Source organism: Centruroides sculpturatus, unplaced genomic scaffold (assembly GCF_000671375.1).
Source record: "Centruroides sculpturatus isolate CEXI.00-Female unplaced genomic scaffold, Cexi_2.0 scaffold585, whole genome shotgun sequence".
NCBI lineage: Eukaryota > Metazoa > Arthropoda > Arachnida > Scorpiones > Buthidae > Centruroides > Centruroides sculpturatus.
This window is the reverse complement of record NW_019384762.1, coordinates 483,425-499,078: the sequence shown is the minus strand read 5'-3', so window position 1 is coordinate 499,078 and position 15,654 is coordinate 483,425. Positions and strand designations below refer to the sequence as shown.

The window sequence follows — 15,654 nt, the reverse complement described above, 5'->3', positions numbered from 1 at the left end:
TTTCCAAGATATATTGAACCGTATACTTCATTACTTGATCACTCAATTCTGTGCCTAGTCAAGTTCATGCTTGATATATACAAATTCCCTCTTAGGCAGAAAGTTTCATTAAAATTTATATTTATCTAAATATCATTTATTTATTGCAATTGAAATAAAGTTTAATTAATATAAAAAATATATTTTTAATATTATTGTTTACAGTTTGAAGGTTGTGCCAAAGCCTATTCTAGATTAGAAAATCTAAAGACACATCTAAGATCTCATACTGGAGAAAAACCTTACATGTGTGAATTTCCTGGCTGCACCAAAGCTTTCAGTAATGCTTCTGATAGAGCCAAGCATCAAAATAGGACTCATTCTAATGAGGTATTTTATTTAAAATATATCTAAAATAGTATTTTGTATCAAATAATAAACATAAACTTCCTTTCATAGCAATGATTATAATAAAAAAAATATATATATAAATGGACAAATTTAAAATTTTAATTAGATAATGGAAATCAATTATTGAGCTGTAAAAAAATAACTAAATTGTAATCTTTTTTTTTTGTTAATAAGTTTGACAAATCTATTACATCTTCATTTAAAAAAGTTACAAAAGTTAGGGAGTGCCAAAAAGAAGATAATGAAGCAATTTATTTACATCTAGCCACGTGAGGTGTTTCATTTTTAATATGCAAGTGATGACACTCCGAAAGAAAAATCTGGTTAAAGAACTTCTCAGAATTTAAATATATTTATGAATAGCATATTAATGAATCTAAGCAAATTTATATTCATTTTATATTATCAAGTTGCATCCATTACAGTTTAGGAAAACTTGCACTCATATCTCCTTTCATTTTATTATCTTCTACTCTACATATTGATTTTTATACTTTACAAATTTAATTTTTTTTTACATTTTATTTTTCTATGAGTATAGAAGAAAAAAGCACGGTAACAACTTCAAAATGGAGGAAAGAAGGAATAGGGAAAAAATATAAATAATTTCATGTAAATTTGCTATAAAAGTNTTATCAAGTTGCATCCATTACAGTTTAGGAAAACTTGCACTCATATCTCCTTTCATTTTATTATCTTCTACTCTACATATTGATTTTTATACTTTACAAATTTAATTTTTTTTTACATTTTATTTCTATTATTCCTTTTAATTTATTATTTTAATACTTTGAACATGTATTCTTTATTATTTATCTATTAGGCAAAAACAACTTATTGTTATGTAAGCAGAGAATTTACATTTTCATAAATAACTTACAAGAAAACAAAATGAATTGAAAATAAAAATATGTAATTAAGTTTATATATGCTGTTAATAATGATATTTTTCTATATAGGTGTATAATTTTAGTATTTCTTTTAATACTTAAATTCTTGGCAACAGGGATGTAGACACTGTCTTTCAAAAAATCCCACAAAGAAATCCAGTGGCATCATATCAGACAATCTGGAAGACCATTCTATAGGGCCTATGTACATAATCTAATGCTAAGGAAGATGTTAGTTAAAGTATTATCTCAAGTCATTGTAAAAATGCAGTGGAGTGTTATCTTGTTAAGAAAATTAGGTTTAGAATATATTCTTTCAGCTTAGGACATTAACCATCCACAGAGCATGTCCAGATAGATGAATCCTGTCTTTGTGGATTTGATGAATAAGATTGGTTCGTACAGCTTTTCCTGGAACATTGCTACAAAGACATGAATTTTGAGAGTTCTTTCATGTAGTTTTTATATCAAAGTAGCTACTTAAATCAAGCATAAGTAATAAAATATCAAAATTGTAGGAACATTTGTAGACACTCTGAATATTTAAGTAATTTTAATCTTATATTTATTTTGTTTAAATTTGAGTGTATTATAAAGCTCAGTACATGGTATGCTTATGTCACTAGTGAATTAATAAATAAGAATATCTTAAAGTTAAAAAATATACATTTGAACAGAAACTAAATATATTTTAAAATCTATGTGTTTAGAGATCCAACTGATCTTATTTTAATCAGTCTCTTATAACATACGATTACTGGTTTTCCTGAACATTTCCTAAATACATTATAGATATCATAATCTTGAAATCTATTAATTTCTACTGATAGCCATTTTTGTAAAAAATATTTTAAAGTAATGATAGTGTGTGATGTAAGGAGAACTTTAAGAACTATCTTCTGTCACCTATTCTGTGTCTATCATACTAACGGAGATAAAATAAATAATTAATTCAAGTTACAGCCTTGTATATAGAAACTTTGTGGCTACTTTGTACAAATAAATGAAATAAAAAAAGATATTCCAACAATCCCAAATATGAAAGTAAAGTGTGAATAATAGAATATTGTAGATTCCAGGCTAATAGTCACAATAGGATTTTGATTTGCTATTATCTTTACACTATAATGGAAGGAGAAATATTAAAAGCTTTATATGTATCTTACAAACTCTTGATGTGTCCATCTTTTTAACCCAATTTGTTTCATGTATGGTTCAAAATTCTCTGCTCACCTGAGTGATAGCTGTGGTAATGCAATTTCAGTTCTATTAAGTCTCAGAATAAGGATGGCACAAGCACCTTGTCCTTAATGTAGTCCCATGGGAAAAAATCAGTGTTAAATCTGGTGATTGAGATAGCTAAGCTAAATGCACTTGTTTCTGGGCAGTTGCAAAAGCCAATCCATTCTATGGGTAATTGCTCATTGAGATAGGCATGTCACTGCTAAATTGTGGTGTAGCTCCATCTAATTGAAGAATGAAGTCAGCACAATCATGAAGTTGCACCATTAGCTACAGCTGAAGCATATCAAGAAACATGATGCCAGTAATGGTTGCCTCATCAAAGAAAAATGGCCCATAAACCTTGTGAGATATTCTCCTGTGCACACACATATAAAACTTGTGAGATTTTCATAATGTAATCTAATTCTGTATCTCTTATCTGTATGGTGTTGTGGTTTGTCAAAATCCCAGAGACCATTAAGATTCACCATATATAAAGATAAACCACTAAAATGACATTTTCTTTCATCAATTTTCTAAAAAATTGATTCTGTTGCTCTTTTATTTATTTAGTTCATTTTCATATCACATTATGTGAATAATGTGATACAAAATATTACATACATATATTATTAACATATTTTAGTATTTTAATTTTTGTGAAATGACCAAAAACAGTTTAAATATATTCCAGACAAAAATACATTATGCACCAAAATAAAGAGTACTGAAATGAAAAGACGAACAATATTAACTTGTTGTCATCTGAGTTTATTTCTTTTGAAAGAAACTAACAAATACTCTATTAGTGTGTTGATTTTCCAAGGTATGTGTAACATAGGTGTTCAAAGTGTACATCGCCTCGCTGTAGGCAGTGTTCATATTGTTCATGCAGATTCTCAAACATATCCTGGAACTGGTTGACCAAACTTCTCCTTCCATTGACACAGTATAGTATCAGAATGGTAAAATTTCGTAACAATAAACAGCATAACTCTGTTATTTTGTGCTGTCTTTTTAAATCTCTCTCAGAATTGTTCTATCACCTTTTTCAAACCCATTTCCCTTCACAACCATTCCATATGAGCAGAAATAATGAATACTTTTTTCTATTGAGAGACCCATTTCCAAAAACAACTGAATAACACAACTTGTGTTGCCAGAGCTATGCTCCATCAAATGCACATTTGAGATGCATGAGTTTCAGTACTATATATTTTGGTGCATACTGTACTTTCTGTTATAAAATAAAATGTATTGTTTGACATCACTGACATACATATTTAAAAGATAATTTGATCAATTCAGCAATGAATAAGAGTTATATGAATTTGAATATTGATGTCAACCAAAGGCATGTTTTTGTATAAATGCAGCTCTGAATGAGTCAGTTGGGACCATATTAGAGCTATAGATCATGCCTGTAGGATTAAAAAAAATGTCAAAGAAACTGATGGTCCACACACCATCCTTTTCAACATATACATCCCTGAAATTGGCCTATCTGAAATTTTCAAGACACTCAAAAATGAGATAAAATTTAAAAGTTCATGAAAAATAAGAAACGTCATTTCATTGACTACTTCCAGGGAGCAATCAGAGTCATACTGTATGCTGTATTAAGCCTGTTGCATGTTTAATAAGCAGCCTAGTGATTTTTGAATATCTAGCCAAGGGTCACAATAAGAGATCCTTTGACTTTTTGTCATCTAGGGGATTCAAACCATCATTCAGGGCTGAAATTTTATTTATGCTTTCATATGTTGACCAGTTTCCATTTAACTGTGATAATTGTTGTAGCATTTTTGTATCCTCTCACTTATATTTTTGTAATCTTTCACAGAAATTAGATAAGTCATTGTATCTAAATCAAAGAAACTAATAGATTATCGATAATACAGTTTAATACAACCAGTACAGAAACTGGATAAATTATGAATAACTTTAAATAAAACCCAAATTCAATAAAAAACATACTATTTACCCAAAAACAAACATTTTCAATAGCCTTCAGCAATCATCATTGAATTATGGCATAGTGTTTCACTACTAGAAATGTAAATCTTAGCAAGATGAAGCAATACTTGATTGTAATTGCTTGTTTATATGAAGATCTATGTAATAACTATATTTCATGTTCCATAAATAAATCAAAATCAGAAAAGATGTTACCATCAGAATCTTTATTACCATATCTACATAAATGACAACTCCATAAATCTAACTCTCGACTAAAGTCAGACAATCCGCTGAATTATCTGGCTACAACAAGGCCAGTTAGCAATTAGATATGAGTGATCTGTATGGTTATATCCAAACCAGCAATTCTGGAAGTGAAGATCGGAGGTCCATCTAATCTTTGATTCCAGAACTGCTGGTTTGGATATAACCATATAGGTTCCTCCTGTGTAATTGTTAACTTGATCTTGTTGTAGCCAGATAATTCAGCGGATTGTCTGAATTTTACCATATCTATTGATATTTTATTTTATTTTCTATTATGTATATAAATTTATAAAATTTTTAAATTTTAAAAATGATATAATATTATATGAAAGTAAATGTATGTTTTACTTTTTACATATAAAAAAATAAATGACAAACACTATTTTTTATTTAGAAACCTTATGTTTGTAAAGCACCTGGATGTACGAAAAGATACACGGATCCTAGTTCTTTGCGCAAACATGTAAAAACAGTACACGGGCCAGAATTTTATGCTAATAAAAAGCATAAAGGTGGTGATGGAGACTCAGGAAGCAACGATGGTCCTAGAGAAGAGAAAAACTCAGAAAATCCTTCAAGTCCTCATTCTGAAGAAGGAATTGGAAGTGGAAATCCTGCAAGTCTTTCCAGCCCAAGTGTTAAATCAGAGGTTTGGTTAAAATTAAATTTAATAGTTTTATAATATTATTGAATATATTAAATATTTAAATTTTCACAGGAACAAGAAGGTAGTAGTCCTGGTGATGCAACAGATCCAGCACCTATTAGTGATAATAGTGTATCAACAACAAGTGGACCTCTGGAAGGAATAGAAGCAGATGTCGGTTGGGATATTATGGAAAATCAAGAAATAGATGTGAGAAAATCTAGTTTATATATATCTATTTTGATTATATTGGATGATCAGATTAAAAGTTTACTTGCATGAAGTAGTATAGGCAATTTCACGACTTAGTTGTGCTTATTACTATCTTGTTACATATCATAAGAAGAAACACTTAAATCTTGAACATTTATATACTATAGACTTTAGGGATAACATTGAAACTCCTTGTTGTTATCATGAAGTCCACTTTTTACAAGTAAACTCTGTTTGATCATCTGATATGTTGTTAAATAAGTTATTACATTTCCCATTTGATAATCATAGAGTTTGAAGATATACTCTGCATATGTGATTCCATTTTTTTATTTTATAAGAAATCAAAATTTTATTCTAAATTTCATACTGTATATCGAATGAAAGTATATTTAAATCAAAATGTAGAATAACATGTTTCAGTGAAACTTCTACAAATGAATTGTATTCAAACGAGTTCATATTCATTATTGTATATTGACTAAACAGGAATTAATGTCATGTAATGATCTTTTACAGAGTCATTAACTATTATTAATTACAGAAAATAGGAATATGAATATTCCTCATATAACACATAGATACATTCCGAAAATGTGCCATGTTATGCAAATCTGTACTATAATATTTTATGGATGACAAAATAAAAATATGTTATTAATCGGTAATTTGTTCTATCTCATCGCGTTTATTTGGTTGAGTATCAAGCAATTTTTTTCCCAGAATTTGTGCTTGAATACGGAATTGTTTTGAGATACCACCATATTTCATTCATCATTTTTACAGTGAAGTAATCATTTGTAGGTAAGTAATATCTATGGTTAAAAAAAGTTTAGTAACACTTACCTACAAATGTTTAAATAAACTTTACTGAATACGAAGATTAATCTATAGAAAGAAAGCACAGTGACAGTCTTAAGGACTAAAGTCTGAAAACAATGACAATGACACTTGGTTGATAGGAAAGCTAGGGTAATTTTTTCTTAATACTAATTTCGGTATTCATTAAAGTAAACCTGACAAAAGGCACAAAACAAATTGAAAATTTCAATATTCTAAAATCTGTGGGCAAATTTGAGACAAGTGTTCTTACTTGAATAAAAAAAAATATAGAATAACAAAGTTTATGCTTAAAAATTATGAAATTTTGTATGGAGAATTTCCATGTTAGAGCGAATCTGAGTCATGTTGTAGAAGTATTATTGTATGAGAGATACCTGTATTTTAATAATTAATGTAGAATCATTTGGAGAAATTCTGCAGTGAATAGAATTTAAATACACAACCTCAGTAAGCTAGGCAAATACATTATTGTTTTTTATATCTGTTAAATTTCTTAATCTTAGATTTCTAAACTAAAATTTCCTTAAAATATGTAAAATAATTTTAAAATTATAATATAATTGCATAAAATTATATTTTTTCAACTGGAGGAAACTATTTGATTGAAAATTATTTATGTTGATACTAATGACGGATTTAGTTAATATTTTTCTGAGAATGTATCAAAATACCTTAAACTACCAGTTTTAATGCCAAGTAGTTGATTTTGAGGATTATTGATTCTCATTTCTATCTTATTTTTAGATTGAAGAACCTGTTGTGACAGTATCAACAGCAGTTACTTCTTCTGGCAATAATGTTGAAATAACAAGAAATACCTGTAACAGAATTAAAACAAGGATACAATCACAATTAAAATCTGCAACTTCTTGGTTACCAAATCTTCTAAATTCTAGGAAAGGTGAATAGCTTTAAATATTTTTAAAGCTATTTATTATATTTTTTGATCAATTAGAGTTAAGTAATTATATAATTTTTGTTATGTTGAATGGTCATGTTCTTATTTAATTTTACTTATTATATTAATTGCACCTGTATACATTTAAATTTTTCATTTTATATTTTAATAACTTTAAGTAAAATTTTGTTTATAGTGAAACAATGGAACAGTCACACTACGACAAATCATCAAACATGTCCATCGAAGCTTCCTGAAATTATTAGTAGTAAAAATTCTAAAAATAATATAACCATACTTCCAAATTCAGGTATGTGTTAACAAAATCTAACTTTTTTATTACTTGAATTAGGTAAAAATATTTATAGTTTTAAGTATATAATTCTTTATTTCTAATATAGATTTAACCAGATTATCTGGATGTGTAACACATCGTAAAAATATTCGTCAGGACAGCAGTAACAGTTCTGTTAGTTCTTTCTACAGCAGTCTGCATTCTGATATTAGTGCACAGCCAGTAAGCAGTCAGATATCTAGCAGACGTGGAAGTGAAATATCTCGGAGTGTCGGAGGATTTCATTCTCCATATGATCCAATATCATTAGGAAGCTCGCGTCGCTCTAGTGAAGTTGGAAGCAGCACAGGGATTCCTGCTGGAGTTGCTGCTCATCTTCAGAGAATTCATTCACGTGCATTAGCTTCTCAACATTTAAATTCAACTCAAAATTTAGTTGTTCAAACTCAAAATTATAATACTCAGGGAGAAAATAATTGGACAGAAGGCCAAACAAGCCTTTCTGAGCACAATTCAATACCTCAGTGTTCTCCCTATAAGGATGCACGTCGTTCAAGTGATCCTTTAAGACCTCTAGATGTAAATGCAGGAGATAAGTTACAGAGATTTAATAGCTTTAGTAAACTCTCACCTCTTCCTCCAATATCTCGATCTTCAATGTCAAAACATAGTGTACAGGATGGAAGAACTAATCATCCTAATGAAAATGTTGTCTTAGAAGATCGCCCAATAGAAGAGAACAAAGATCTAGTGCTTCCCGATGATATGGTTCATTATCTTAACCAAGTTGCTGAAAAATCTCAGCAAGAACCAGATCGTCCACATTCTCATTTCAGTCATGCTGTATCTAGTGTTAGTCAGTATGAGGAAATGCAACATCAATCAAATAATAGACTACCTTATTTTCCAGACAATGACCATAGTTACTGTAATAACCAAACTACAACGTATAGTCCAAATTGTATAACTAATCGCAATACTCAGCAAACATATGCAATGAATGCAAATAATACAAATAGATCTCAATCAAATAATCACATACACAATGGTAATTATTCAGACCATGCATATCATTCCAATAATGTACCATATAATCAACCTCATCCTGTAGTGAATAACTACAGGTTGCAGTCAGACTGTGTTTCTCATCCATCTCATTATTATGCTCAAACTAGTCAGCAGACACCAGTTCCACGAGAATCATATTATTCTCAGTTACAAAATCCAGGTAAGATGTGGAATATGCAGAATGGACATGAAGAAACACCTCACCAAATATATATAAACGATCCAAGTGAAAATGGGTCTCAACCAGAAAGACGTTTTCAACCTCAACATTATTATCACACAAATGCACAAAGCATGCCATTTCCAGGACAGAATTCACCATATTCTAATACCAATGGTCATAATATGCAGTATTGTTCTCCACAAGGTCAAAATAAGCCACAGTGGATGATGCCAAGACAAGAAGGAAGTGAATCAGGTAAATTTAATAAACAATCAACTACAACACAATGTAGACATCAAGAAAGTCCCTTTCAAGCTTCATCTCCACCCTCTGCAAAACATTTTCAGCATCCTCCTCCTGTTATACCTGTTCCACAAATTCAAAGACCACCATTACCACAAAATCAGTCTTTCAATCACTTTTGTTACACAGGCACAGATCAAAGGCAAATTTCTAAACAAAACTCTCAATGTTTTCCACAAGGTAACATATGTAATCATCATGGAAGTGAGCAAACTGTAAAGCATCCAATTCCTCATCCACTTCCTAATTCAACTTGTAATAATTGTAACAAAAAAGAAACACTTGCACCTCCACCTCCTCCACCACCACCACCTCCTCCTCCTCCTCCTCCTCCTCCTTCTTTGCCTCCACCTCAACCAGTTATGACACAGTTTCCAGCACCTGTGAATAATCAACAGTGCCAAAATTGCAAAAGTTGCAATGCCGAACTTTCTTCAATGACTCAGTTACGCCAACATCCTTCTCCAAACTCTCCTTGTCATAATTGTTCCAATCAAAAGCCAGAAATACAGTGTCAAAATATCAGCCAATCTTCATTAGTAAGCATGCCACCAGAAGCTTATCAACGTACGCTAGAGTACGTTCAACAGTGCCAACAACTGCTAGCGGATAAAACACCGCCATCTGTTCAAGGAAATAATTTCACTAATCAGTCTAAGTTTCCAGTTTCTAATCATCAAATGGAGTTGTCACCCGGATGTAATAAAGTTAGCAGCAGCACAGATAAAAAGGATAAAGAGCAGATAAAACCGACACAGTCAAATTCTGCAACTGCCAGTAGGACTAACGAAAACACTGTTTCACCCCTTCTAACAACCACAAATATGGTTATTAATGACATGAATACCTCACTGACTTCGCTAATGGAAGAAACAAGATATCTGCATCTAATGCAATAACATTTACTCTGCGCACTCATTCAATGTAAATATTTTGTATAATAATTGTATTTTTATTAGCTTTGTTTATATGTAGCATTTTTTTTGTGGTTTTTAAAACATAAGTGCAATTTCGTTCATAGTATAAATAGGGCTTAAAAAACTGGGATATTAATTAAATTTGCCAATGAACGATACTTATTGCTCATGTTAATTAAACATTTATTACTTATTTTCTTTATCCTGTTTATATATTAATTATCATGCGAACAATGAATGTGTGTATAGTTTTACATAGACTCAAAGCTATAGATTTTAGCAAATTTGTCGGCGTCAATCAAGAGCGCAGCATTTCTGCACAAATTACTCTGTAATCCTGTTACAAACAGGCTGTTGTTTACAGATTTATTGTATCCATGCCATGTATGGAACATGTTAAAAATTTGTAGTCAAATTTAGTGCCTTAAATTGTGATGTTTTATTATGTCATACAGACATTATATGAAGGCCAAATTTTTATTCGAACCCAGCCATGTTTTTTAATGCAATATGTTTACACCATGATATATTATATATTAAAATTTGTGATCACCAAAAAATAAAATCTGATATTACTTTCATAATTTATTCTTATATCTATTACCTAATGAGTTTTTACTTTGCATAAAGTACAGGGTACTGTACATTCAGATTTTAAAATAACAAGTCCAACCCATATGATCAAGTGTCTGTTCTAATGACGTAGTCATTCATGTATGTGTACAACAGGCCTACTTTAGTGTTATGTTGCTCAACCATTGGCCAAATGGCCATGGTGTGAAGTTGTTAAACTACAGTAGTGGGGAATACAAATCTGAGGCAGAATCTTGTATAGATTGGGCTATTGTTCTCATCCCTTATTGATTATGGGTGTGCATGATTGGAGTTGCCCATAATTCGTAACTGGTCAAAGATGGAATTTTTAATTATACTCATCATTGGTTTGGTCAGGCCCACAGTGCGGATGGTTGGATGGTGACGAACAGGGTTTGACATATGAAAAAGACCTCCTTAAACCTGCAAAGTGGCTAGCTGAGACTTTACGACCACTCGACCATATACTCATTGACAAAAAAGTTATGCATAATTCTCCAATTACTGCAAAACTGCACACAGCAGTCTCAGCTAGATAGGTAAATGATTACAGTTGTGGTCAGATTGCAGTCTAGATAATTCCTCCAGAGTGTCAGCCAACCTCCCTCCATTGTGGGCCTGACCGAACCGATAATGGGCTTGCTAAAAGTACCCTTTTAGTGTCTACAATGCGAGAAAAGTTTTAAAAAAGCAGTGGTAAATTTGCATGCTCGGTCTCGTTTGCAATAGTGCCATAAATGATCTATTGTTTGGGAACGGACGACAGATTGGCAGGGCCCTCGAGAACTTGTATGGGGGGCCCAGAAGTAGGTCGTTCCTCCTTTGTCTCTTATCGGGTCCTTTTAGCCATTTTTTAAACAAATAAAATACATAAAATGTTTCTTTATCAATAAAAGAGTTTTAAATAATTCATTTTCTATGAATAAAATAACAATTTTATAGGGGTAAGAACTACTGCGGACATTAAATTTTCTTAAACATCTGTTAGACTAATGCCATGCACGAGTGTGAGGGACATAGAGGCAGTTGCAACATCTATGGGCAAATCTGTCGCAGAATACAATACAATACAATACATTAATACCAATATGTTCGACTGTATCGACGTATGCATGAAGGCAAGGGAAGTCCTACAAGGTACTAAAAGTTGCTTTAAATTGTATCATTGTTTCACAGGAAATTTCCTCATTGCTATGTTGTTGTAATCACTTATTACCATTGTCATTATGATTACAGTAAAATGTTTCATTTGACCATGAAGAAAGTTTCGTAACTTCTTTCTTCTCCCTCTTAGTCAACTGTATTGTGTTATTCTGTATATCTACCTAAATTGTAAAAATGAATAAACCACGTTATGAAAAAGAAATTGTTTTTTTTTAAACTCTGCCCTTTTAAAATTCCTGCGCATGGGCCTGGTTTATTGACGATGTAATATTTTTTAAGTGATGGACGAGATGTTAAGGCGTCAGCCTACCGCTCTTGGGACCCAGAATCGAATCCCGTTGGGCAACCTCAAGAATATGCTTGGAGATCTCTCGGATATATCATTCCAACCTTCATAACTCAGCTAGGCCCACAGTTTTCTTTATTCCAAGATTCTCCATATGGTACAACCGAAAATACGCAATATAATAACGAAGCAAAGTTAACAATATAGAAATACGCTAGAAATAAAACCTTTGAAGAACTAAATAAATTTAATATAACTTATAAAAGAATGCTATGACGGAAAAAATATGAAAGAATTTCTATGGTTATAAATAAATAAAACGAGCAATTATTAAGTTATTTCATTTAAAATATATGCTCTCCGCCTCAAATTAGTAATGGCGCCCCTTTACATCAGACTTTTCCTTTAACAATAGAGTAGTGTTGGTCATTTATCTAACACTTTTAGCGGGAAATTTTTTTGAATTGAAATAATATAACTTCCACTTTGTATCGGAAGTTCTTATATAGTTAATCGGAGCCTTTTGCCCATACGATTTCCATATCTGGTTTCTTCTTTCCTCTATCGAACTCCGTTCTCGAGATTGAGGAAAGACAGTGGGAATTCATAGGAATTTTTTTCAAATTGCACCCAAAAAAGAATTGCAAGACAATGAGGATATTAGAAAGCCGCTCTGGATGTAAAAACATCAACTTATTTCTCTAGGAGATCTAATTTCAAGTTTTGAGTCAGAGAAAATTTTGTAGATGAACTGAATCGGATATGTCCTCATCACCTAGCTGCCTTATTCTAGGACTGCAGAACCTATAATTGGTTTGTTAAAAGGACCATCTTATGCCCACTACCGGTTACTCCTACTGAGAGCTTGGTTGAACCCCTAATGGCTGTGGCAAACGATTCCCTTAGTGTACACAGGTCGAAAAGGGGCTCACAAATGGTCAAGCGGTTCTGTTCCCTAAACACTGGCAGTTCGGTCGTGGGTTCGCGCTTCGCCAGGACAGGCTGGAAACGTGGAGTTTTCCGGGTTTTCTCCATCTTAATAGGGCCAGTTACCCTTAAAAAGACCTCGCGGCAGATCGCCCAAGTGTTGCATTGCCGTAAATTAACAAACAAATTGTGATAAATGACATTTTTTTTTTAATAATTAGGCTTATTTTGTCAGGTAAAATCATTCGCGAAAAATAGCTCACAGTTTAGAAAAACAAACTAATAAATATTTCAAAGAAAAAGTAATAATTATTCTCATTATACAGATCGCATTGGCACTTGGCACATTAAAGCTACATGAACGACCACATTTTATTCCAATATGTATAGGTCTAGTCTATAATGGGATTGGCCAGGATGAACGAAAGAAGAATAACTCTATCCTCATTAGTAACACTCATTCTAAATTACGGAAGAGTGAATCGTACTCGAACCCGGATCCCCGCGGCTCAACGACAAGATCGATAGAATTTTAAAAATGTCTAAAATTAAATAGANTTGTGAAATTGTATTAGCTAAAAAGAAGAATCATAGGAATTTGTTGGGCATTTCTAACCTATTTTTTCGGAAATTTCAGACAGAAATTTAAGTTATATTGAAGAAAATTTTACAAAATAATTATAAACAATTTATATGTGTTTTCAAAATCCATAATTAATAAGGAGTTATTTAAGTTAAGCATAAAGTTACTGAATTAGTCTTTGAGCTGAAATTTTATCTTATTTAATGTTTTTTCCATGCATAAACACTTTATGAAAGTTCTCTAGGAAAGTTAATTGAAACATCATATACTTTTTTCCCTGAAATAAATCTGTATTTTTCCATTCTGTAGTTAGAAAAAATATTGCCTTATTTATAGAACCGTACTGATGATTTTCCATTCTGATGCTTAGGTTATATTTTACATTTCCTGTATTCTTTAAGTCATATTTGTCCTGTCTGATAAACTGAAAATATACTACAAATAGAAACTGTTTTGAAAAAGTTCAGTGTTCTAATGTGCTGCAATTTTTAATTAGTAAATTTTACATTCTTAGAATTTTGTCCTCATCATTAGAAAATATATAGATTTATGTTTGTTAAAAGTAGATATAATTACAGTTTGCAAGATTACAAGATAATTCTACAAATATATATTAAACAATAATCTGAAATATATGATTTTATTTATGTATCAATCAAATGGGTGACAATTAGGGGCTGTATTTATGCACAACAGGGGCGATATCGCCCCCATGTGGGCGTTTTTCCATGTTGAGGGGGCGATTAGTAACAATTTATATTTTGGGATGCGAAAAACAATTTTCTGGACGATATAGTAAAACATTATATTAAGAATAATTAGATATTTTATTCATTATATCGTACAATAATTAAACAAATAACATTATACTAGTCACTAGTCTATTCAATGCAGTATGAATTTGGCGTTAGTCTTGGTCCTCGGCATCGGAATTTTGAAGTGAAGGGGGCGATAATAGGTAACGGTTTTATTGAAGGGGGCGACAATTCGTTAGAGGTTGAGAAACACTGCTCTAAACTGATTGAATTATTAGTGTAAAATTTATTAATAAATTAATCAGTTTATAGCTTAACTATATTTTGTAATCCGTTCATGTTTAGTCAGTCATAAAACAAACACTGTGTAGAAGTTATGCTGTACTTTAAAGCAAAAAGATAATGAGGAAAATAATTAGACACTCATCAATTTTTAGACGAAATTAGCTATTTGCCCTAATTTACAATTGTGATGTAATCAGTTTGTCCACATTCTATTAATTTTAATTAATATTAAATGAATCTCTCCGATATCAACGGAGATATGTAGTATTGAGATATTTTATTTTCTAAGCTGCAAAAATGATTACAATAAATTGCTTCTAGAGGATTACATAATAATCAGTGTTGCACACAGTTACAAGAAATAATGTAAAATTGTATGTCATAAAATCAAGTGGTAAAGGAAAACGTTAGGAATTCAAAACTTGTCTTGTTAATTACATTTTGGCCCATTAACCATCTGATTATGGTGCTTTCTCAAATATTTTTCTCTATTGCAGTATAGGCACATTTCATACACCTTGACGAGGCATTTGGCCTTATATGATGTATTAGAAACTGCAATATTGATCATGAGTGAGCAATATTGCAAAGATAATAAAGATTGTGGTAACTCAGCTTATATTAAATGTTGTTTATACGAATTGTTGTGCTCTACAACTATATTATTTGATATGTAACATTATTATTTCTGTTTAGAAACTGATAAATATATCAGATATATATATATATATATATATTCAGAGTCAATGATATGACCATGTTTGTGTCTGGTAATCTTGTTTATAATCTAATTAATGAAATGTCTATTAGATTTGTGTTTAAATTATTTAGATATTTCCACTTGTAATACTACATGTTATTCAAATTATTTATATAATTATTACATTTTGCAACTGAATGTATTGAAATTTTCAACATTTTGTTTCAATTCTTATGTAGAATTTATAAAAATAGAATCAGTTAGTGATATCCTGTTTATAAAAT

At 31.1% G+C, this 15,654-nt stretch overlaps 1 protein-coding gene across 1 annotated transcript; it reads left to right on the top strand.

Moving 5' to 3' along the window:
- Nucleotides 1-204: 204 nt before the first annotated feature.
- Nucleotides 205-12,017, top strand: LOC111628822 (transcriptional activator cubitus interruptus-like; the record flags this gene model as incomplete). The annotated part of the gene is made up of 6 exons (XM_023372663.1): nucleotides 205-369; nucleotides 5,125-5,379; nucleotides 5,449-5,586; nucleotides 7,177-7,333; nucleotides 7,527-7,640; nucleotides 7,732-12,017. Coding segments are annotated over 6 exons (3,156 nt in total), but the record flags the coding sequence as incomplete, so codon positions are not given.
- Between the last annotated feature and the right edge of the window lie 3,637 nt (nucleotides 12,018-15,654).